This window comes from Apteryx rowi, unplaced genomic scaffold, assembly GCF_003343035.1.
Source record: "Apteryx rowi isolate R43461 unplaced genomic scaffold, aptRow1 scaffold_170, whole genome shotgun sequence".
Taxonomy (NCBI): Eukaryota; Metazoa; Chordata; class Aves; order Apterygiformes; family Apterygidae; genus Apteryx; species Apteryx rowi.
Genome location: NW_020447975.1, coordinates 9,096 through 31,615, shown reverse-complemented (window position 1 = coordinate 31,615; position 22,520 = coordinate 9,096). Strand labels below are relative to the sequence as shown.

The window sequence follows — 22,520 nt, the reverse complement described above, 5'->3', positions numbered from 1 at the left end:
CAAGACATGGGGAAGAAAATAACAGAGGGAGAGCTACTTCACTGCTTACTATTCTGCAAAATCTGTTGTCCGTGTATCAGCCCCAAGGCAGGGCAGAGAGAGAAAGCCTCCTTTTCTCGTACTCCCCCTTCCAGTCCGATGTACCAGTAAGACGGAAATTGGCAACAAAAGCACCACCTACAGCCCGTGCAGTCGAGGCAGAAGCCAAGAGGAGGCAGAGCTACTCACACATGGTTGCTCACAGGGCTACTCACATACTCGCACATACCCAGGAAGCTCATTACCATTTCCCAAACAAAACAAGGGAAACTCACTACAGAGCAACCTCCAATGATGCACATAAGGTGATTAATTCCATCTTTCAGTCTCCCATACCAAATAAACTTTAGTATATCCACACAGTCTTTGCTCTGCCACAGAGCCTAGGACCCTAGTCTTAGCAATAAAAGACTTTAAAAATCTTTCTTTTCCTTCTCCATGAATTATCATGCCACTTCCTGTAATAAAACTCCTATACATCATCTCCTGTAGACATAAAGGGCATGCTTAGGTTGACCTTGGGCTAGTTATATAATAGCTTTTCACTTCTTCCTTTCATGTATTCTAGACAAACCCCATAATACTCACCATCTGCCCTGGTCTTGGAACTTCACTCTTGTTTATGGAGCACTCTGGAACCCCTCCAGCATATGTCAAGAGACAGGATATATCAGTGGAGACATGGCAGTACATCTATAGCCATCCTTAATCCCAGCAGCAGAACAAGATTAAGCAAATTGCTAAGAAACTCTTGGATCAATAAAACTGCATCCGATACAGGAATATCGGCAAAAGAATAAGAAGAAAAATAATGACAGAAAAGTCTCTACCACAGCACACAGAGAATAATATAATGTTACCTACACTCTAGTTTGATTCTCGTTCCTACTGACAATTTGGAAGATCAGAGCAAGGCTGTACAAGTTAACATGTCCCCTCCCATGCATCCTCAACTCCATATAGTTTCATTTTCAAAGGTTTAACATCTTCCGCTTTTTGTTGTAGCCCCAAAGCTACAGTGCTAATTTACTTTGAATTAGCCAAGTTCTATGGCAATTAGTGCAGGTGTTAAAAAAGGGCTTTGATAGCATTGAGTAAAATTACAGAAGTAAACACCCTCTTGTAAGCTACTGAAGCATCCTTGGTTCTCCTCACCTCCCCTACTTTAACTAGCAAGAGACTCTACTTTTAAGAAAGGCATTTATTTTCATGAACAGATTCCATCTAAGGTACTATGAGCAATTTTCGCATTATAAAATTGAATCATCTTCATTTAAAACAAACAAACCAACATTCCTAGTATTTATTGGTCCACACAGAGCTGGAATAGTGACAGGGCAGTAAGGTAATCAGTTTAATGAAAAAGAGCTTGATCAAGACGACTCCAAAATTCAGCTGCTCAAGCATGTGTCACAGCAATCACCCAAACAACTCATTTTCCCACTTCTCCCCTCAAAAACAGGACAAACTTCTCTGTGATTCTTGAGGCACATTTGTGGGTTAACCAGTGGTGAAGTTCCTATTTACAGAGGATAGCATTAGCTGAGGCATCAGGACTGCAAAAGGCACACAAAGTATGTATTGACAACTTTTTGACATAAAAACATGTTTACATTCATCACTGAACTTGTGACTTTCCCAAGACTTTTATTCCTTTTTACTCAGGGCAATAAAGTGGAGCTTTCCAGTAGGGGGGCACCTGTAACATCTTTAATTGAAGTAAAAGTTTCTAAAGTGGAAGCACAGCCCCAAAAGTAGAGAGACATTTCTGAGACAACTTAATGTTTGTAGGCAGAATTCTTTCCTTATGGAGCCAAAGGGCCACACAAATACCACAAGGTAAAAGGAAAGCAGCAAGAGATCCCACTCATCCTCTGGGACACTGGGTGATATCAAGGCCCCATAAAATAACCCTTTTAAAACCTTGATTCATAGCAAGAAAGGTACAATTACCCCAAATCCAACATTTTCAGCAAAGACCAACAAGCCAAACGTCAATGGAGTTCACCAGCTGATTAACCCTGGGGTTCAGCTACAAACTCACTCATAAGCATTACTACAATCAACAGGGATTACAAGAGATGCTTAAGAGAAATACCGAGAATAGCCACTCAGAGGAATGGAGAGGGCTGGGGGTATCTCAGAACAATTACAGGCAGCACTTAAGCCTCAAGTGTTTAGAAATTCTGTTTTGTTTTTCACTATAATGGCGCTACARAGAAAAATGATCAGATGTTGAACTCCACAAGAACAGATTACAGGAACTAAAACCCACCATGCCAAACACATTAGTGACAAGTTTACACTTATCTTTGTGCTCTGTAGAAATGCAGGTCAGAGCATAAACCATGCTGATCAACTACAATGCTATAAATAACTTCAGTATCTGAAGATACCTTAAATGTCTACACCCTGCTTCAAGTGACATTTTTAAACTGTTTCTCTTACATATCTGATCCATAACCATTTTTAATCAATGGCCAAGCAGTCCTGAATGTCTCCCCCTCTCTAGGGTGATCTTTTTTGGTCTTATTCCTAAGGAATAAAGCTAAATAAGATGCATCTTCTACCTATTCATTTCTTAGCATCTAAGCTTTTTAGCAATCATTTATAAATACCCTTGTAACAACACGGGAATAGACTGGAAACCCATGAAAGATAACTGCTATGAAGAACTGGTTCTTACACCTTTCTTCCTTCTCACAAGTGGCCATGAATAAGAATTCCACTTGCACATACTTCCAGGATGGTCCCTAATGTTTGTGAAGGGTTTATACTTAAACTGTGCTGACACTATATTTATGTGTATACAATACGCAATCTGTTTTTTATTGGCAATAAAGAAGTGTTATGGATTGGGACTTTGACAGTTAAACAGTGATGCACAGCTGCCAATTTTATTCATCTGATCTCTTCAAGCTTTTAGTCTTCAACACTGGAATTGAAGAAAGACAGTCCAAAATACAGTTAAAAATACTATTATCTTGACATGCACCAAATTACAGACATGAAAATAATGGGATCCATAGACTTGGACAACAATGAAAAATGGATCATGTTGACTTTAATCACAGAAACCGCAGCAACTTATAAAAGGATTAAGTAAAAATAGCTCATAATACAGAAGAGTAAAAATTCTAATTGAACACTGAAATAGGTAGCTTATGCTCATTAGCATTGACGATGCAACTTAACACAACTGCATTTCCATACCAGAGATCCATTTGTCACTATTAACACCACCACCTGAAAGCTGTACTACTAGCCTCCCCCCCAAAAAACAGCTTCCCTGCATTTAGGGAAAGGGCATTTCCCAAATGATTTTTTTTAAATGGTTTGTTTTCATCATCATTGTGTGGAAATGCTATTATGTATTTTCATTCAAACTCTTGGTTCACTTTTTTTTTTTTTTTTTTTTTTAATTTTTTTTTTTTTTTTTTTTTTTTTTTTTTTTTTTTTTTTTTTTTTTTTTTTTTAAGTATAAATTGTGTCTAACAAGAAACACACCAGGGATCTCTTCAATCCCCAAAGGCACTTTCTTAAAAGGAGAGAGAACAAAGGAGAAAACCCCCCAGCATGTGCTTTCCAAACCAGCTTCTTAGGACAGTATCAAGAATGACAATACTAGAACATAAGCTTTTCTTTTTTATTCTTTGATCCATGTATAATTGAATTGATTATTGCAAACTGCGTAATGATTTCCAAAAGACTTGAGTAGAAGGCAAAGATCACAACAATCTAATAACCAATTTAAAGAGATGTAAGAAATATTGAAGGAAAGATTTAATCACTCAAGTATACTCCTTCCAATTAGAAAGAGCTTTAAATAGCTTACCTTGAGATAAATTAGAGTCTGTATGCAATTATACAGGAATAGTAATTAAGATCAGGAAAATTCACATATGCCTTAGCCTATAGAGTTAGGAAAGTAATCCACAGAATATTTTTAAGTTACCTTGTTTTATGAATAGAAATTAAAACATCCTAGTTCAATTTATCCAAAATTTTGAGAGTACCAAAGAATTCAGTTACCCTACAAGTCTAGGATCTCCAAAGTATGTTTCACCTTATCTGATTTTTTTCCCCTCAATAGCATGCAAATTCTTAAATGAGGCAGAAGATCAAAATAACTCTTGATCACAGTAAGAAAATACTTTACAAGGAACTCTGATTCATGATTTATAATTCTGTGAAAAATTATGGCAAAAAAGAATGACCACTAGTTTTCCTGGCGGAACAAGATCTTTAATTTTACTCTGTGCGTTTAGCAATGCTATGTGTCAAATCGCCTTCCCCATTTTCCCTGTTAATCCTGTGGGTCCTTTGTAAAGAAAGACAAGAAAGTTTTAGAGACAGAAAAACACGACCAAAATTCTCTGCCAAACTTTTCCTTGCAAAGGCAAGTAAATTACCTACCATGCAACTATTTGGTTTGATTTTAGTTTTTGCAAGTCACTAGATCTGAAATCAACGCCATTTGTTAATTAGTTAGAGGAGAGATGTAGAAAGATTTTACCCCAAAAAATTAAAATAAGGAAAAGATTTCATTATTTATTTTTCAAATAATAGTGTCTGAGTCACAAACTCTCCCTCAGTTAAGTCTCCTTTCAACTTTCAAAAAAAAGTAAGAATGTAAAAGTATGTTTTCGTGGGATGTATTCCTACTTAAAAATACCCACTGCACCCAACTATGATATAGCACCTTTGCATTAGCCACGTTTTTCCAAGGATTGCTCACCTCACCCAATACTCAATAATTGAGTTGTACTACTTCTGGAAAACACAATGTGTGACACAGCTAAAATGCCAGGCAGAAATTTCATCCTTCCTCTTCTCTCCCCCTCCCTCCCAGCAGAGACACACATACCCCTTTTTCCTTGTATGGTCTAGAAAGAAAAAAATGCACTCGAGCCCCCTATATTGAAGGTTTCAAAGTATCAGTTTATGAAGTAACTATTTTTTTTTTCCTTCAGTTACATTGCCAAGCCCTCCTATCCAGCACAAAACCTCCTCTTCACAGAGGCACGGAATGCAGTGGTGCCATCCTGCCGTCCCAGCCTGCAGGTACCACTAGCTTCCCCAAGCAGCAAAGTGAAATTGAAAATAGTCAGTTTGACATTTACCCTTCAGATCCCTAAGGCAGCAACAGTACTTAAAAGAGAAGGAAAAAAAAACAAAAACATATTTTCCTCTCTACTGGTTCTCGAGAAAGAAAAGCAGGCTTTAAGAGGAGATCAATAAAAAAAAGTCAGCATGACAAGTGGACACAAATATACTTCTACACAACCCCTAACCGTAAAGCTGCAGAGAAAGACCAGGAAGGCCTCTACCCTGCGCCAGCACAGCAAAGCAGCACTCCAACACGTGTATACATACACAGAGCCCGGAGGCTCTGCAGCGAAGAGGAGGAGAGGCTTCAGATTTCAAAGCTCCAAAGATCAATAAATCCTCAGTTTTAATAGTAAAGTCACACCTTTTGGCACTGTCCTTTGACCACCATACTGCCACCTCAACACGCATTGGAAAGAAAAACTTTATTCCCTAGCTCTTGCCTCTTTTCACTCCATATGAGTCAGTTATGCTTATATATACACACATCACATATTTTCAAGCCAGCTACTGTGCACCAAAAATCCTAGAGTCAGTTACCAAAATACACTATTCCATTTATCATGCTGAGATGAACAAGAGTTTAGCACTGGAATCAAATCTCAACCTTTTATCTCATTACGTGGGAAGCATAATACAAAAAAAGGCTTGGGGGCAACACCGCTCAGGCAATATCCCTAGCAAGATACCCTGAAAAACAAAGGGCAGGGGAGGATTTAAAAACCTATTTGTCCTGACCTGGCAGACACAGACCCCAAAGAGTCTGAACACGCACAAAACACCAGAACTTCTTTACATCCTGACAGCACCGCAAACCTCTAAAAACGAAAGCACACAAAACACTTGATATGCAGAAAGAAAATGAAAAAAAAAAAAACAAGACCCGCATAAATGCTAGGAAAAGACAAAGGATTTCCCTAGACATGCTTCACATATTTTATATTCTACGTACTTCTGATTTATGTGTTTTTCACTACAGTAATGTATGAAACAGCAGTCCTCCTGATGAATACGGACCCTACAATAATTAAGTTCTCAAACTTTCAAATACATGGCGGTGTGCAAGGAACAGCTGGCACCTTCTCCCCAGTCACCTTGCCAACATAAAGCGATGGGAAAGGGGGTTAAATATTTGTTTGTGGGTTTTTGGTTTTTTTTTTTGCACTGCGTGGGCTCCCTTCCACCCTCTCCCATCCCTGCCGTTCCCCCAAACACCACACGCGCTACGCGAAGTTACGCCTTCTCCTCCATCCCACCCGAAATGCCACCGCAGCCCAGCGGCAGAGCCCACCTCAAGTTTCACACGCCTGGGGAGGAAAAAAAACTTCACTCCGGGGTGCTTCAGAGCACGGGGGCTGGGGTTTTGGGGGTGTTTTTTGGTTTTTGGTTTTTTTTTTAGGAGCTCCGCAGGGTGACAGGAAAGCCCTTACGAGGCCCTTGGCGGCCACGGGCGGCGGCGCAGCGGGGGCTGCCTCCCTCCCCCCCTGCCTCCCCCCCGGCGGCGGCTCCGCGGCCGCCTGTCAGCGCCGCCGCGGCCGGGACCGGGACCAGCCCGCTCCCGGCGTCTCCCTTCGGAGCCGCCGCTGGAAACTTCGCGGGGACGGAGAGGGAGCTGGGGGGGAGCGCGGCGGGTGGGGGGGGGGAACCGGTAACGGCCGCCCGGCGGCCACCGCCGCCCTCACCCCCGCGCCGGGCGCTGAGGGGAGCCCTCGCCCCCCCTCCCCCCCTCCGCGGCCGGCCGGGGCAGCGCTGCCGCCCCCGCGGGACCGAGACGGGGGGGGGCTCTGCCCGGCGGAGGGAAGAGAAGGGAAGGGGAGGACAGCTCCGCTCCGCTCCCCGCCCCGTCCCGCAGCCCCCGCTGCCAGCGGGGAGCCGCCGCGGCGAGGCAGGGTAGCGGAGCGCCGCGCCTCCGCTGGCCGCGGAGCAGGGAGGGAGGGGGGTGGGCGGGGGGGGGAGAGGCGGGGAGGGGGGCGCCGCGGTCCCCGCGGCCCCCGGCGCGGCGGCGAGGGGCGTCGCGGAGGGAATTGGAGCTGCGCTGTACCTTTAGTTCCGCACTGTCCGCCATCTTGCAACTCCGCGCGCAGGCGCAGTGAACCCCGCCGGGACGCCGCCTCCCCCCGCGCTCCCCCGCGCTCCCCCCCTCCCCGCTCCGCCGCCGGCACGCCGCGCGCAGCGTTTGAATCAGGGCGCCATTTTGTCCCTCCCCTGGGCTCCGCCGGGCGGGGGACGGCGGCGGCTCTCGGGGAGCCCCCGCGGCGTCCCGGGGGACCTGCGGCAGGAAGGCGGCTTGCCCGCCCGCCCGCCCGCCGCGCACCCCCCTCAGCCCGGCTGCGTCCCGCCTCCCCCGCGGCTCCCTCCGTGAGGGGAACGCGAAGGAGACGGCGGCGGCCCGTTGCCGCCGGCTCCCTCGGGGGGCTGCCGGGCCCTCTAGAAGAGAAGGGAAGAGGTCGCTACGCATTCCTCTAGTCATAAGTTGATTAAAATAGGAATTTGGCACTCCGCTTCCTGCTGCTTAATCAAGTACCGCCGCAGGGCTCCCCGTCCCCCCTCGGAGCGCACCGAGGGACCCCAAAACTGCCGGATCAGGGAGCAGAGCGTCCTGCCAGGCTCCTTCCTCTGCCCCCCTCTTTTCTGCGAACTGCATTGCAAAATGGGAAAATGATCTTTTTTATTTTTTCCTGAACTCCTGCAAAGGCAATTCAGTGCATCAATAAAATACCATGCCTGCGGTTTTTTGGTTCCCCCTCCCCTCACAAAAAGCAAGAAATATGGCCTAGGCTCTGTGTTTTTATGAGGGCCTACAGAACCAAAGCAGAGCTTTTAGACCTAAAATTGCCCATAGCATTTTTTGAGTAAAAGCTGGGTTCTTATAACAGCAGACCAGATCATATAGAGGGAAAAATACATACCAAAAATGCTATGTGATAAGATTACTGTTTTGGTTGTGAAGTCAGTCGGCTTAAATATTAGCATTTAAGTCATGCACCTTAGCTTGATTTGGCTTCCTTGTACCTGTGTATTATTCTATAATTACAGATTGCCATGACACTTTTTCCGCTTGTCCTTTCCCTTAAGGAAGGTCAGTGTTGTACATCCTTTTAAGTGAGTGAGAGATACAGAATTCATCTTTTTTCATGACCTTTCTGTGGAATTCATCATCATACTTTCAGAAATGTTTGTAAAGCACTTGCATTATCTGTACTGCAAGATAAAATAGCATTAATATCTCCACTCTACAAATTAAAGAAAGCATGCTTGAGGCCACACAGGGAATCAGTGGTAAAGAGATTACCACTCATGATTATTACTGAATTACAATTTATGTCTCCCATCTGACCTGAATAGTTCGCCACAATTTAGAATTAGGTAGTTTCCATTGAGAGAAAAATGTGACAGTGGTATCTAATATCTTTCTAGTAAGCAGCTTTTTGATACCAGCCCTTTTATTGGTAAGAATGTGTACGAGGTCCTGCTCCTCTGAACAAACGAAACAGCCCGCATCTCTTTCCAAACGGCATTTCATTCAGAAGCATTCCTCAACTCTGTCTTCAGGCCAGATTGACAGAAAAACCCAGGTGCACCTTCCGACTCCTCTCTGGTCCCCCTCTTTCTTCTCCAGGTCGTGGAAACATTCCCTTTCTATTGCAGAGATGCCAAGGATCCACCGTTCTCACTGATTTCTGTTACAGTTCTGAATGTTCAGCCTCTGCATATCAAATCAAGTACTCAAAAAATGAGGAACAATTAGAAAAGGCCGATAAGTAATATTAAGACACTCTGGCTTAATACTGCATGTAATGAAGAGTTATCACTGTGCCTAAAACACTGGTTGAGGAGGGGGACAAGGCTGCAGGCAAGATATCTAAAAAAAAGTCAGATGACTACCCAGTCCACCCACATGTGCCATAATTAGCTGATCTATTTCAGTGGTCTGAACCAGCCCAGTTTAGAATATTTTGAATGATAAAATGTTTAATAACCCTGATCTAATATGATCTATTAGTTTGTTTCTAGTAATTTACAGAACTTGGCAAAAAGATCTAAAATCAGATTAATGCATATCCTTTTATTTCAATGCCTTTTTTTTTTTCCTGAAAGAGGTTTGCTGCACAGCAAACAGTTTTTTTGCTTCTTCACTTCCTACCAAATTCAGTGGGATGTGGACATGTGCTTAAGTGCTTTGCTAAATCATGACATAACACTATCAAACCTGACACACGGCCATAAACCACAGCATCCCCTTTCAAAACTTGCTTTAAATAAAGCAGGCTGAGAATGTCTTCAGATACATTAAAATAAGGAAGCAAACTAAATGAAAGGGTACAGAATATTCAGTTCAAAGTGGCTCTCCCTCAATACTGTAAATATATAAAAGGTCGAGTTGTTTATAAAATTAATCTTATGTTGCTATTTTACTAGTATGAGTTAATAAACCAAGAACTTAGCAAACCTTTAAGGACTGTTGTAGCAATGACAAAAATAAATTGCAGCAAAGACTTTATCCTGCACAATGAAAATTTTTCAGTATTATACAGTGTCAAATTAAAGCAGAACCCTTTGTAAGAAGGCATGCAGCTGAACCATTAACATAACAAATCACTATTTACACCAGTGTATTCAGATTTGACACATTTTTTTGTCTATGTGTACTTTTGAAGACAAAGCTAATACAGGCCCTTTATTTTTCAGTTTGGACTTCTGATAGTCATTTCTTTTTTAATGTAATATATACTTAAGCATGAAGCAGGAACTTAATGTGAAAAACAATCTGAGCTTCTATTTTTAGACAATTATTTACATGTAATTAAATTTTGCTCCTCTCTGCTCCTCAGACTTAGATGATGGTTTCTTTGGCAAGAAAAGACTTTGTCAACACACAGTARTTTTCAAAGCTGCTCGCAGTTGCTCCAGCTCTGCTGCAGTTCTGTCCATGATAGCAACACTCAGATCTCTTTGTCAGGATTCTCTCTTCATTTCAAAAAGACGGGCCCCTCCAGGAGTGCAACTAGCCTGTAGCTGGAGCAAGTAAGAGCACCTCCAAAATAGCCTTCCAGTTGTCAGTCTTCCCTGTTTTTCTGAGCTAAAAATACAATACTTTTTTCTCTTTTAACCTTTTGCAGAGAGTTGGGGGAAGGAACGAGAAATAAAAATAAAGATCAGGGATTTTCCTCAAACATTCAAGTTTATGGTATTTTCAATTCCCATATTCAAAGGTTCATTTCCCCTTTTTGCCAGATTGCAATAAAATAAATGACTTCCAGAATCTACCTTCCACCCTGATTTCTTCCATTTTCCTATTCTGTAACCATCCCAAAAATTTATCATGTCACGTAACTCGTTTTCTGAAAACTATATTCAGACACAATAACATTTTTTAATACAGATATGCAGTTTTAATACTGACATGTTGTTTTCATTAGTTTGAGCCTCTGAGACCTTCTCCTCTTTTTCTAATAGTCCAAACTTATCCTCTGCTCAAAAGCAAGCAGGGGGCAGGGCATTTTTGGTCCTGAGGATAAATAAAAAGTTATTTTAAAAATTCATTCTCTCTCAATGAATCTGTTTCCTGTTAGAAAAACATGATCAAACTGTTAAAAACATCTCTATTCTTGAGATTGTTGGAGGCATACAAAACATTTAGATGTATCACTGAAATAGCTTTTTCTGGAACATTTTAATGAAAATTACTTGGATGCATAGGAAGAAAATGGAGCAGCCAGTATGTCAGATAAACTAAGTCCATTCCATTCTTTATATGCAATGTATGTGGAAATGCTTAATCTGATATATAGTAAGTTTAACAATATAGAATAACACTGAAACCAGGCTAGTACATACAACTCCCCCTAAATTCACTTTCAAGTGCAACATTATATTATATTACCATCATCTCTCAGATTGGGCCCAGAGCAAAGCCTGCTACATATTTAGAAAAGGAATATTCATTACATCTTTGCTGCCTGTGTTATTAAAATTTACAASAAGTGAGTTTATCAAATAAAATCCTAAATTAGGAAAAGATACTAGGCCATATTGTTAATGCCACCTCTTTTATATCCTTAGATCTCTTGGTATAACAACATTATTGCAATATGGAAAGTACATGTAAATGAGTTACTATAATCTTTAATTACATATGCAGTGTTACATTTGCGTATTTCCTGGGTTTTGTGTTCCTAAACTTCAACTTGTCTTATTCCTGAATACATATGGGTGCAGTTTAAAACACCAGGCACTCAAAACCTATCTGGGTCACAATACGAACCCTTTCTTTCCCTATTGCAATTTTGTTACATCTTTTAAAATGTTAATTGTACTCTCTAATATTTGAATGCCCTGTATATTGTATTTCCTGCCTGGAATTACACATTCCAAGTCAAGTTCAGCTCCCTGTGTACTTTACTGCTAGACAAAGAGTTGCAGCTGCAAGACAATAGTAATAGGACCAACAATTAGCCCATTCTTTAGAACTATTTGCTTAGCCTTTTCCACCCTAATGTCAATGATGATACGTGCTCGCTCATAGTACTCTGCTAATGTTCTTAGGGCCTCTCCTTCATAATTGAGCTGTTTTACATTTGGACTGTGTCAAATGAAGTATCAGTTGTGTCAAGTTGAGACGAAGTTTTATAGCAAAGACAAACAGAACGAGGTCTCTCCGTCTGGTTCCCCAGGGACCAGCCTCCCTGCTCGTCCAGCCACCGACGGCTCCTAGCCATCGCTTTCTGTCCCGCTTCTTTCAGGTTTTGCACCTTTATGGAGCTCAGGTGCAAGAAAATAGAAGTGGTTGGTTTACCTCTGAACAAGCAAGAGAGGTGTTTTGTGCAAAACACATTCATATAGCCTTAATTTGATACCTAATGACAGCAGTCTCAACAGCAAAACTGCTTTACGCTTGATGACTTTAATGTCATAGGAGGACTGCTTGYTTTACCAAAGTGAAGCATACATGTTACTTAGAGATAGCACTAGCTGAGAAGATAACAGATAGCATCCTGCTGCTCTTGCAGCTTCCAGTTAACTTTAATCCCAGGAAAACTGCCACTGTTGAATGTTTTTAGTTCTGTAGGTGCATTTGTTCACTTTTCTCTGAACTTTTATTTGAATTGTCATGTTTTTCTTTTGTTAATCAAGGCTAGAATAGTTTTTCCGCTGAGAAGAAATAGTCATTCCTGAGATATTCATCTACACTTGTAAAAGCATTTCCTTTGACTGAGTTGAATCCAGATTTCGTCAATAAAATTCCATTTCACTGAGTCACAATTGTGATTTTTTTTATCATTAGCACCCATTTTCATAAAACGTAGTCTCAGCACAAGAAGAAAAAGTAAAGCAACTGCAACAGGCCATAACCGATTCATAGTGAGATTTGAAGTCTGAGCTGCTGTTTCAAAACCAAGTAATACCTCAAGCRTTGGATGGTTCAGAAGCTTGAAATGGGCCAAGGACAATTCAAGCACAAGGACAGAAAACTACAGAAAGTTACATCTATCTTCAAAACCTCTTCRGAAGCGAGGCAGGCTTTTAATTAAGCCATATAGACTTACAACAGCAACAGAAACAAGTTTTGACTGCSACAAACTCTTTCATTCCCATTAACAAGTGATTTTTACATAGGAGGGCAAGGTCCTAATGCTTAAGAAGTTACCTTCTGTAGATACTGAATAAATTCCTGCTTATGGCAGAGCAAAAAAATAAAATAAAATCAAGGTGCTAAATTTTACAGAACTATGGTTCAGCACAAGTCCCTGTTACGATGTTATGTGAAGGTCTTGTATTCCCCATCTTTCTGCACTCGCATGGTAGGCGTAAAATGCTGCCATTTTCATACAGTCCTATTTTGTAAAATTCTGCTTGGGGTGTTAGAGTCATATACAGTGATCTAGAAGAAGGTACAGAGGCCTGTTACAGTTCGAATCTCTTTCCTCCTCCCTGTCCTTCAACAATTTTCCAGTGCTGCTATTTCCATTAAGGACTACACATGCAAGCAATGTAGGATATATAGGAGCAGAGAGGGCATTATGCCTCTAATGTCCCGTTCTTTAACTCTCACGTTGCCCAAAGTGGTTCAGAGCAGAGGTGGTTGAAATGCTGAATAAAATGCCAGCAGCTAGGCTATGCCTGCTGGCACAGAGATGGTATTTGGTACGAGGTACTCACTTCTTCATTTTTTACATAATCTCTATTTTTAAAGAATCACTTTACTCATGGGAGCAAAGCTGAGTTACAGTAGCAAGTAGAGTTGATTTCAGATGGCTCATATGAAAACAGCAAAGCTAATTATACTGTAGTAATTACCTGAAAATTATATGTATGCTGTTGTTTTTCCACCAGTCAATACTGCTATTTTTGAACTTTGCATTGTTCTCATGGCTTGCTGGAGTCACGCTGTCTCTGAACGGTCTCCTTGGCTCATCCGTAACCGAGGCTCTGGCTTGGGGAGAGCGTTTCTGAAGAAGTTCAGCTGCAGCATGTGCTGCTTAGCCCAGATCTCTTGCGCTCAGTTGCACTCTGCTCCACCATACAGCCTCACCCAGTCTACACTGAGAGAATAAATCCATTTTAACAGTGTCTCCTGTACGGATTATAAGGTGCTGTTTCTACAGGAGGATTCGAAAACAGCATCCGATTGAGAGTTACCCCTGCAAGTTGAAAGATCCCCATACACACGTCACTTTTGTTCCTCTGTTAGAGGCCCCTTTCTCACCGGCTGTCATTTCATGATTAAGTTTTTAAACAAGCTTTTGGACAACACAGTGTCCGACCACACCGACCATAAACAGAGGTGATGGATGGGACCCCAGGCCTGTCCTTCACGGTGCTGCTAGCAAAACTCACCCTAGCCCACTCAGGAACATTAGTAACCGGGATAACTCTGCTCGGGAAGAGTTTGGTTTCCTCTCCTGTTTTGGGTGTGGCCGGCTTGTTGTTGTCTATTTTTTGTTTTGGGAGCGATGAATAAAAGCACCTGACAAAGGAAAGCGAGTCCTGCACGGGTGAGCAGCACACCACACTCCCCAGACGGGAATGCTGTCTAGCAGCAAGAGCAGCAGAATGGGAGTCAGGAGTTTTTGGATCATTCCCAAGTAGACTCCCGCCTCACTCCCTGATTTTGACCAAGCATGGAGTAAAATGCACTTAAAATGACTCCTTTATGAAATGGGGATAATAATAGGTATCTCCCTGGACTCTTGAGAGAAAATTAATCAGCATTTGGAAAGTACTTTGAGATTCTTGGACAAAAGATGATGGAGCTGGAATGCTAGCAACATTAAATATACTGGAGTAATCTTAATATTTATTGCATACTGCGCTTTCATCTTCAAAGCTCTTTACTAACATTAATGAATTAAGAAAGACAAATACTAATAAAGATCATATTTACCCATAAAAATTATTCTCTCAAAGCATATATGAGTAGGTCTGCCTCCAGTTAAAAAATATTATTCAAAGAAAACCTAAGCACCAACTCTGGTATCATGCAGTAAATCCCTAGCGGTGCTGTCTGTAGCAAACCTAGTTTGAACTACGAAATATTAGTTTATACTTTTAACGAGGATAACCGGACCCTGGGCCTAATCCAGCAGCGCTGATGTCACTGGGAGATTATCACCGACTTCYGGGGCAAAAAATGAGACGGCTAAGGACGAAGAGCAAGCAGTAGCTAGAAACGACCGCCGCTGGGCCGGGGAGTGTGCAAGGCTGCCGGGAGCGCGGGAACCGCAGGGCCACCGGCCCTTCCCCACGCCGCAGCAGGATATCGCGTGTGAGCACAGTTTGTTGTGTCTCTGCAAGAAGCTACAGAGAACCGAGAACACACTGTACCACCCGGAGTGATACGCACGAGCCCAAAGTATTTCTGTGCCCATGCATAGGATCAAAAAGCTTCAGGGTGAGCAGTCAGGGCATCCCAGACTAAACACTTCAAACTTTGCTTGCAAGAAATTGCACGCTTAAAAAAAAAAATGCATATACTTATTGGCACAGACGTGACTGTCACGTTATCATTGGGAAGCACAGCCCAGCAATTTACTGAAAGCCGGTAAATGAGACAGTCCTTCCAAGTGCATTATCTGCATCCATTTCAACCTATATTTAAAGAACAGCAAGGGACCTCTCCTTTTGTGTTTTATTTTTCCAGTCACCTTCCCCAGCTCTGGTCTTTTCAGTTGTAAAGATAAATAAAACCAGAGAAAAAAAGCGTTCTCTTGTTACTTTCCCCCCCCTCTTTATTTCGAATTTAGCACATTTCCATAGGTCTCCTTTACTACAGCAAATACAGAGGGTGACTGGCGTTCTCCACCATGATGCGCACCAGGACACGTTCCAGAACATAATGGGCTATAATAGATTTTTTTAATCTATGGTGCACTTCATAGACTCTGGAGGTCATTTTAGGCAGCCCATCAATGTCCARTATCAGTATTTCTGCTCGGAGTGCTCTCCGCACACCGCTGTATGCGCTTGCCAGTTGTGCATCGCACAAGACCAGAGCAGCTCGCCAGTCTCTCCAGACGTGCTGTGAAGAAAACCACATTATCTGTGAAGCGTTTTGTAGCCCAGTCTTGTCAAGTCTGCATTGCTGTTTCTTCAGAGTTGGTTGAAGGCTTTACAAAGTTATTCACAGATTAAAACGTCCCAGTTAAACTGCTACACAATGATTTTCAGGCAAAGCTTCAAATATGTTTGGTTTTGGATAGAAATCAAATGTTACCTTTGGGAAATATGCTTATTATTAGCATTAGACGTAGCTTTTGGTTTACTTCCAATAACTCTGCTGAATTATAGGGGGGGGGTTGTTATTAGGTTGGGTTTTTTTTGGCATCCTGTATTCACGCATCATCGTCGGGCACACAATTTTAGCATTTATTGTTTATAGTGCTACCAATCACCAGAAGTATTTGCAAACTTTAATCATTCTCTATAGCACCTAACACATGGCAAGGAGCCAGTTAAGAGCGTATCACCTCTCTGATACGGTCGCACGAGGCCGGCACGTTGAGCGTTTCATAGGACAGAAAAACCCCGCGAGCAGGAGCCAGCAGCTCCGTTAACAAACTCGCCATCGCTGCTGAAAGCGTTTTAACGACGAGCGAGCCTGACAGCCGGACAAACGGCCAAGGTCTCCTTCACACCACGTGGCCGCCCCGCAATCCTCCGTTTCTTTCCTAGATCAACAGGTTCCTCTTTATTTGTCCTTGTCAGCTCGTGGCACAAAGAGCCTTTTGTCCGCGGCTCCGACCCAAACACACGCGACTTTTTTCTTTCTTTTTTTGGCCGTTCTTGGCCATATGCTTTCAAAAAGACTAACGGGCTCCCAAGCCAGACAGCAAGCCCTTGACCCACCGAGGGGGGACGGGTGCGGGACAACGTCTCCCTGTTTTGACATCGTAATCCACCCGCCGGCAGCTCGCGGGCGGCAGACGCCGGTGCGTCGGCAGAACGACGCGGCAGCAAGGCTCCAGCCTGCTCCGCTCTGTGAAGCTCGGAGCGGCGAAGACCCGGAGCTGCCGCCTCGTGCCCTCGCCAGCGGCACTAGCCGTGGTGCAGTAACGGCTATCGGCGGCGCGTTACGGGAGACGCCGGCGGGGCCCTGCCGCCCCGGCCTCGTGCTCTGCTCTTCAAAGTCCCGTCGTGGATGCACGACGGCAAAACACTGAGTTCTGCATCTTCGTCCATCTCTCTGGAAACGTGTTGCCGAGGGAGAAGCTGAGAGACAATCGTGAAAATGTATTTGCCCCGTTTTCTCGATTTGCTGGACTGCGTCACCCCCTTGCACTCAACCAACCGAATTAAGGGTGTAAAAACAGGTGTATACATCATCATGTACGAACACTGCTAGTAACACGCTGCATTTGAAGACAGTATTCAAAAACTCATATCCTCTAACTGGTGCTTGTTCCCACCTATCTCAGAAACCCTTTTGTTTTCCCGTGGAAATAGCTCCAGTGCCAAACTTCTGCCCGTCTCTTTTGGACCATGTGTCTTTGCCCATTCTGCCCCATCACATAATGTGGTTTTGCTCAAGGTGAAACCACCTTATCCTGGACCCTCAGGGGTGTCTCCTAAAGAGACATGGGGTTGGGAGGGGGGAGCCTACTTTCTTCTAGTGCTTTAAAAAAAAAATTAGTTTTTTTTTAATTTAAAAAAAAAAAAAGGCATTTCCTATCTTTCACCAAAGATTTGTATTTAATGTATCAGTCTTCCAGAGAGCAGGGCTGCATGTGACCCACTTCATCTGGCAGCCGCTGCTCCACGCATTTAACCGAGGCTGTGGGATTTCCTAAGCGGAGCCTCCTCACCGGCTGGTGCTGCGGATGAGGGAGGAGAAGGGAAGGGCTCCTTATCGCCCCGGCCAGCCCTTATCTGAGCCTGCAGCTGGGCCGGGCCGGGGCGGCAGCRAGGGGCCRGGCGGCGATGCCTAAGGGGAGGCGAGCACAAAGCTCGCGTGTGCGCACGAGAAGGGGGAATCCTGCACCCGAAAGCACCTCTCGCGGTGCGGCTGCTCCGGCGCAGGGTCGCGGGTGGGAGCAGCGCGGGGCCCCGAGCTGGCAGCAGTCAACACCCGCGAGTCCTGCAAGGGCAGCGGCCGAGCAACGCCGTTTTCATGACGTATTGGCACCTTCCCTGGCTTCGAAGCTGCTCAGAGCCGTAAGGTGGGTCACCCCGAGCAGTGCGAGCTTGGGTCACCCAGACCCGGCCACCGCCGCCGAGGCAGGAAGAAACCCTTGGACGATTTGTAATAGGTACAACGTTTTGGGGCAGAAACGTGATGACAGAATTTACATCAGAACGGCTGTTACATTAAATTGAACACCGAAACTTTTAATTGGCCCAAGATCTCTCTCCAAAGGGAAAGACGCACAAGTTGTTCGGGACTGGCTGACAGATGGGGAAATTAGGTCTCCCGTCATCATTCCATTTGCTGAATACAATAAACCTTAGCACTTATAAAGCACCTGGAGGATGGGAAGAGCTACATAAATGTCAATTCTCCGGACGAGGAGGCAGCAAAAAACGGAGAGGGAAATGTCAGGGTCTGATCATGGAAGATGCTCAGTACTCATAGCTAGTCCAGAAATTCGTCTCATCAGCAGCATTACTAAGTGATTTTCCTGGGGTAAAGCAATGGAATAAATGGGTGAATTTAATATTAGACCTAAAAAGCAGAGTTGCACAAAATGCTTTCCGTTTGCTGTCTGCACCCAGCACACCCTTTCAAAATGGCAAGTTCTCTCCTTCAGGTGGAATTTCCTTGCTTAGAGTTGCAAGTCTTTTAACTGAAGGTTTTTTTTTTTCTTTTGCACTAATAAAAATAGGCTATTAATACTATTTTCCCTTTTTTTTCATTGAGGATGGCCTGCAGTTTTCCTCCATCTAGGAAGAAAAATTCTTTAAAACTATAGCAAGAAATAATTAGCGCCTCTTGGCCACTTCACTCGGAGATGATGGCACCGTCGGTCCTGCGCTCACATCGGGGCTCCCGTGAACAACGTAATCTGCATTAACGAGCACGACGGAGAAGACCGGAGGCCAAACCCTGCTCTCGGCAGCACGGTTATGGCACAGCTAGCCGCGTCAGCGATGGTGCTGAACGCCAGCTGGGGACACGACCTGGTTTTTCCTCTCACCGGATCCCCCACCTGGCACAGGGCAGCTATGTAAAATCCACTCTATAAAAAGCTAATGGCCAGCGAGCAGAAAGAAGATTAAAAAAAAAAAAAAAAGACAAAAAGCAGCAATAACCAATTGCTTCTTGCGTGCACAGCAGCAATGCAGCATTGCCTCCCAGTTTACAGCCTCGGTGCGGTTTCAGGCACCCCGGGCTGCAGACCGGCCCCGCTYGGGACACCGCGTACCACAGCAAACAAGTAAATTGCTGGAGTTTAATTGGCGCCTGTTGCTCTTTTTCAATCAATCAGCCGTGCAAAGTCACCGGGCGCACGCGGGCGTGCAGATCCCGCGCCGATTAGAGCTGCCAGCAGCCGACTGTGGCGGCGGCAGCGCGAAAGCCCAGCGCCAGCCCCAGCCCCTGCCAAGGGGGGAAACACCCCAGCGGAGACGATGCCCCGGGTCTCCCTGCCGAGAAGAGCCCGTAGCTCCGCGCGTGCTTCCCGAGGGAGGACGGGTCAACCGGCACCATAGCCAGGCGCTTTGCTCACAGCGCACTTCGGGAGATGGTCCCCAGCTCCATCCCTGCTGCCCCTGGACTTCCTTGGTTATTGCTCTTTGGAAAATCCACCCAGTCCCAACTGCCAGTACCAAACCCAAGGCCTATTTATTCCCTATTTATTCCAGGAGACGCATGAGTGGGGCTGCAGCCTCTGTCCCCTTCTGCGCCCTTCGCTGCGCTGCCCTGGCATTGGCAGCTGCCTGCACTTTTAGCCTTTTTAACTTTTCTTTCAAACATTTCTTTGCCCACGGACACTAAAAAACAAAAACAAAAAAACACAAAGCCCAATTTAAACTAAACTAAACAAACTCCATTGTTTTCATTAAACTGAGCTACAGGAAGATTTCAGAATGTGGTTGTGATTTGCCACATCTGTTATTTTTATGCATTGTTTTATTGCCAGCAGTTTCATAAAAGGTGTTATATAACTTTGCGTCGTATCATGTAATTCAACATGCTTCCACAATTAGGAGCCCACGTGAGCGTTTAAGCAGTGATCTTGCCCAGGGTTTTATGTTTCTGGGCATCTTTTAGCCCCGCCAGCCTGAGATACAAGGATGAACTCTGACTGTGGTTTCCTCATCGCTCCTGCGAACTACCCTGTCATTTACTAATGGCCAAGTTCAACTACGATTCATGCTGCATGGATCACTTCTGCATTTGCATTTAAAAAATAAACACACATTGCTTGAAGCCTGTGCACTGCTTAACAGAACAAGCAGACATTTATCCCGTGGATGCATTTAACTGGATCATCTCTCTTCACGACACTCATAGGCTCATTGTTTTTGACATATTGTGAGATAAGCATTTATCGCATTAAAAGAAAAATACATTTGCACCGAAAGCTACCGCTGGGCAGATGAATCTAAGACTGGAAAAACAATGGTAAAAACCATATAAAATGGCTTCTGCTGGTCACTCGATGAGCAGATCTCTTCTGACACTTGGGGCTTTACAGCTCCATAGGACTACACGAAAACCAGCGATCGGGCCGCACCACCCTCCTGGGAGAGGGCTCCGTGTTGTGAAGTCGCCCTCCTGCAAATGCCAAGACACACACGGCTGCAGCTCCATCGCTTCCCCCCACCACCTCCCCAGTTCAAAAAACGGCTAAAGTGGCCAAGAAACCGCTCCAGAAGCACCTGCAGGTCTGCAAAGAGACATTGCATTTCTGGCGGAGAAGCCCCAGAGGAGACGCTCGCACTCGTGAGCAGAGCCGCCGGGAGCTGGGGCATGGGCGAGCTTTACAGCAGAAGGAAGAGGTTTTTTTAAGACATACTCTCCAGTTTTGCTGTAGGTGAACCACAGGGAACTTTGGAAATTTCCAGCCTGGCACTTTTTTAAATGAAAAGCTCCATCGTGATCTCCTGGGTCAGATATTCTGCATGCAGTTTCTAATTTGGACCACAGCTCTGGAAAACTTGATTAGAGCTGTGAAAATGGAATTTTTATTAGGGAGAACTGAGCTATTGCCAAGGTTTATTTTTCAAGGGAGTAAGACCTAATCCTAGAAGTAGTTCCAGGACTGTGCTATTCTGGATGCCCTTGCAATGGTTTATGGCAATTATGCAGCCAGACCTGGACTGACTGGTAATGTTTGCTTTGGACGAGTCACTGCAGATGGCAAGTGACTGCAAATTTACTTTTCAACTTGACGCATGCATCACTGAAAATGCATTTTCTGTAAGCTCCCCACCCTTTTTTTGTTCATTTTACACATTATTAATATTCCCAAATCCATACTACCTAACAGCTAGGCATTTAAAGGCATGCAGAGAATACAAACCAACATCATCCAGGTTCAGACAGAAGCCTGTTAGATGTAATCACTGGATGGACAAATCTATTTGCCAGCTTTCAAAGCTCAAATTTCTGCAAGATCAAATATGAAATCTCTCCTTAGGTGGATGCTTTTCAGGGCATCAGTTTTCTCCAGGGAACCCACCAAACTTACGGCATGGAGTGACCCTCTGGAGGGGGCTTTACGTCTGCGTCGCAAGCAGTAACCGGACTAAACTAAGCCATAAATCCAGGAATGCATGGGAAAAGAACAAATTAAAACGTGCTATACTTGGCAGCTTCCTTTGCGAGCACAGCGCTCAGGAAAGGTGACATTAAGGGTCCCGGCAGCTGAAGGCTGCTCTTTGTTCCAGAGCTGGGGGAGCACGAGCAGGAGCAGCCAAGGCTTCCCGGGAAGGTGCTCCCATCCTCGCCCGAGGGGGCAGGAGCTTCTGTGGTACCCACCAGCCGTGTCCTCCCTATGGTGGCAGTTTGGGACGGGTTCGTGGGGACGAACCCACCACCCCAGCACCGCCTGCCCAGGTGGGCCAGCTCTGCCGCCAGACGGGCTGCAGGGACGGGAAGACCCGCGTAGGCGCCTCGACCGGCGACAAGCAAAGCGGGACCAAAGCGGAAAAGTAGGAACGACGCTCCGGGAGCTCCGCACCGTCACACCAGAGCTACAGATCCTGCAAGAAGCCTCGGCGAGAGGATCCCCCTGCCTCGCCGGAGCCTTCCTCCAGACCCCCGGCCGGCCGCCTGCGGCCCCCTGCGCTGCCCGTGCCCTGCTGCAGCTCTCGCGGCCCCCGCGCTCCCCCGCAAGCTGTTGAGCAATAAAAGGGAAGTGGACCAAATCGCCGGTTTCTCCACCGCCTAAAATAGCAAACGCCTCCCCCGGCAGCGGCTCATCTGCATCCGCGCCGGGGTGGGGGGATGGCGGCGGTGGCACGGAGGGGCGCCGGGGCCCCCCAACGTCCGCCCAGGGCACGCGGGGGCAGCCGCGCTGCAAAGCCCCGCGCGCGGGCACCGGTCCCCCCGCGCCGCGCGGACCTCCCTCCCCTCCCCGCTAATCCACCCGCGCGGTGGCGACAGCGGCTTAATTCCTGCGCAGACGAAGAGCGAGAATTAATTTGTTAGTGTCAAATTATGCCTTTGGATGTGCGTGCTCAGCTCTCACGGACTTCAAGGAAAGCCTGGCCTTCGCGCGGGCGGCGAGAGGCCTTTCGCGTTTGTAGCCCGCTTTGAAGCGGGGACAGTGTTGCGAGGTGTGAAGTGCTCTGTTAGAGGCGCGCTCGCGCGATTCGCGAGCCCTCCGAAACGGTCGGGAAGCGAGGCAAAGCGAGAACAGCGGGCGCAACGCGGCGAGGCACATCCTACAGCTTCATTAGGAGCCAGAAAGGAGATCAAAGGAAATCAT

At 45.2% G+C, this 22,520-nt stretch overlaps 1 protein-coding gene and 1 long non-coding RNA gene across 7 annotated transcripts in view; one reads left to right on the top strand and one right to left on the bottom strand.

Moving 5' to 3' along the window:
- Positions 1 to 7,247, bottom strand: part of PIAS1 (protein inhibitor of activated STAT 1) — a 60,356-nt gene extending 53,109 nt beyond the window's left edge. For all 6 annotated transcript variants that reach the window (XR_003252632.1, XM_026060752.1, XM_026060753.1 and 3 more), the window contains exon 1: positions 7,190 to 7,247. Coding sequence is in view for 5 of the 6 variants with exons in the window: in XM_026060752.1 (XP_025916537.1) it covers positions 7,190 to 7,213 (24 nt within the window). In the remaining variant the exon portion in view is untranslated. The remainder of the gene's footprint in view (positions 1 to 7,189) is intronic.
- A 10,286-nt stretch (positions 7,248 to 17,533) lies between these two features.
- LOC112963595 lies at positions 17,534 to 19,038 on the top strand. Its single transcript, XR_003252658.1, has 2 exons — positions 17,534 to 17,894; positions 18,503 to 19,038. It is a non-coding gene; the product is annotated as an uncharacterized LOC112963595 (long non-coding RNA).
- The last annotated feature ends 3,482 nt before the right edge of the window (positions 19,039 to 22,520 follow it).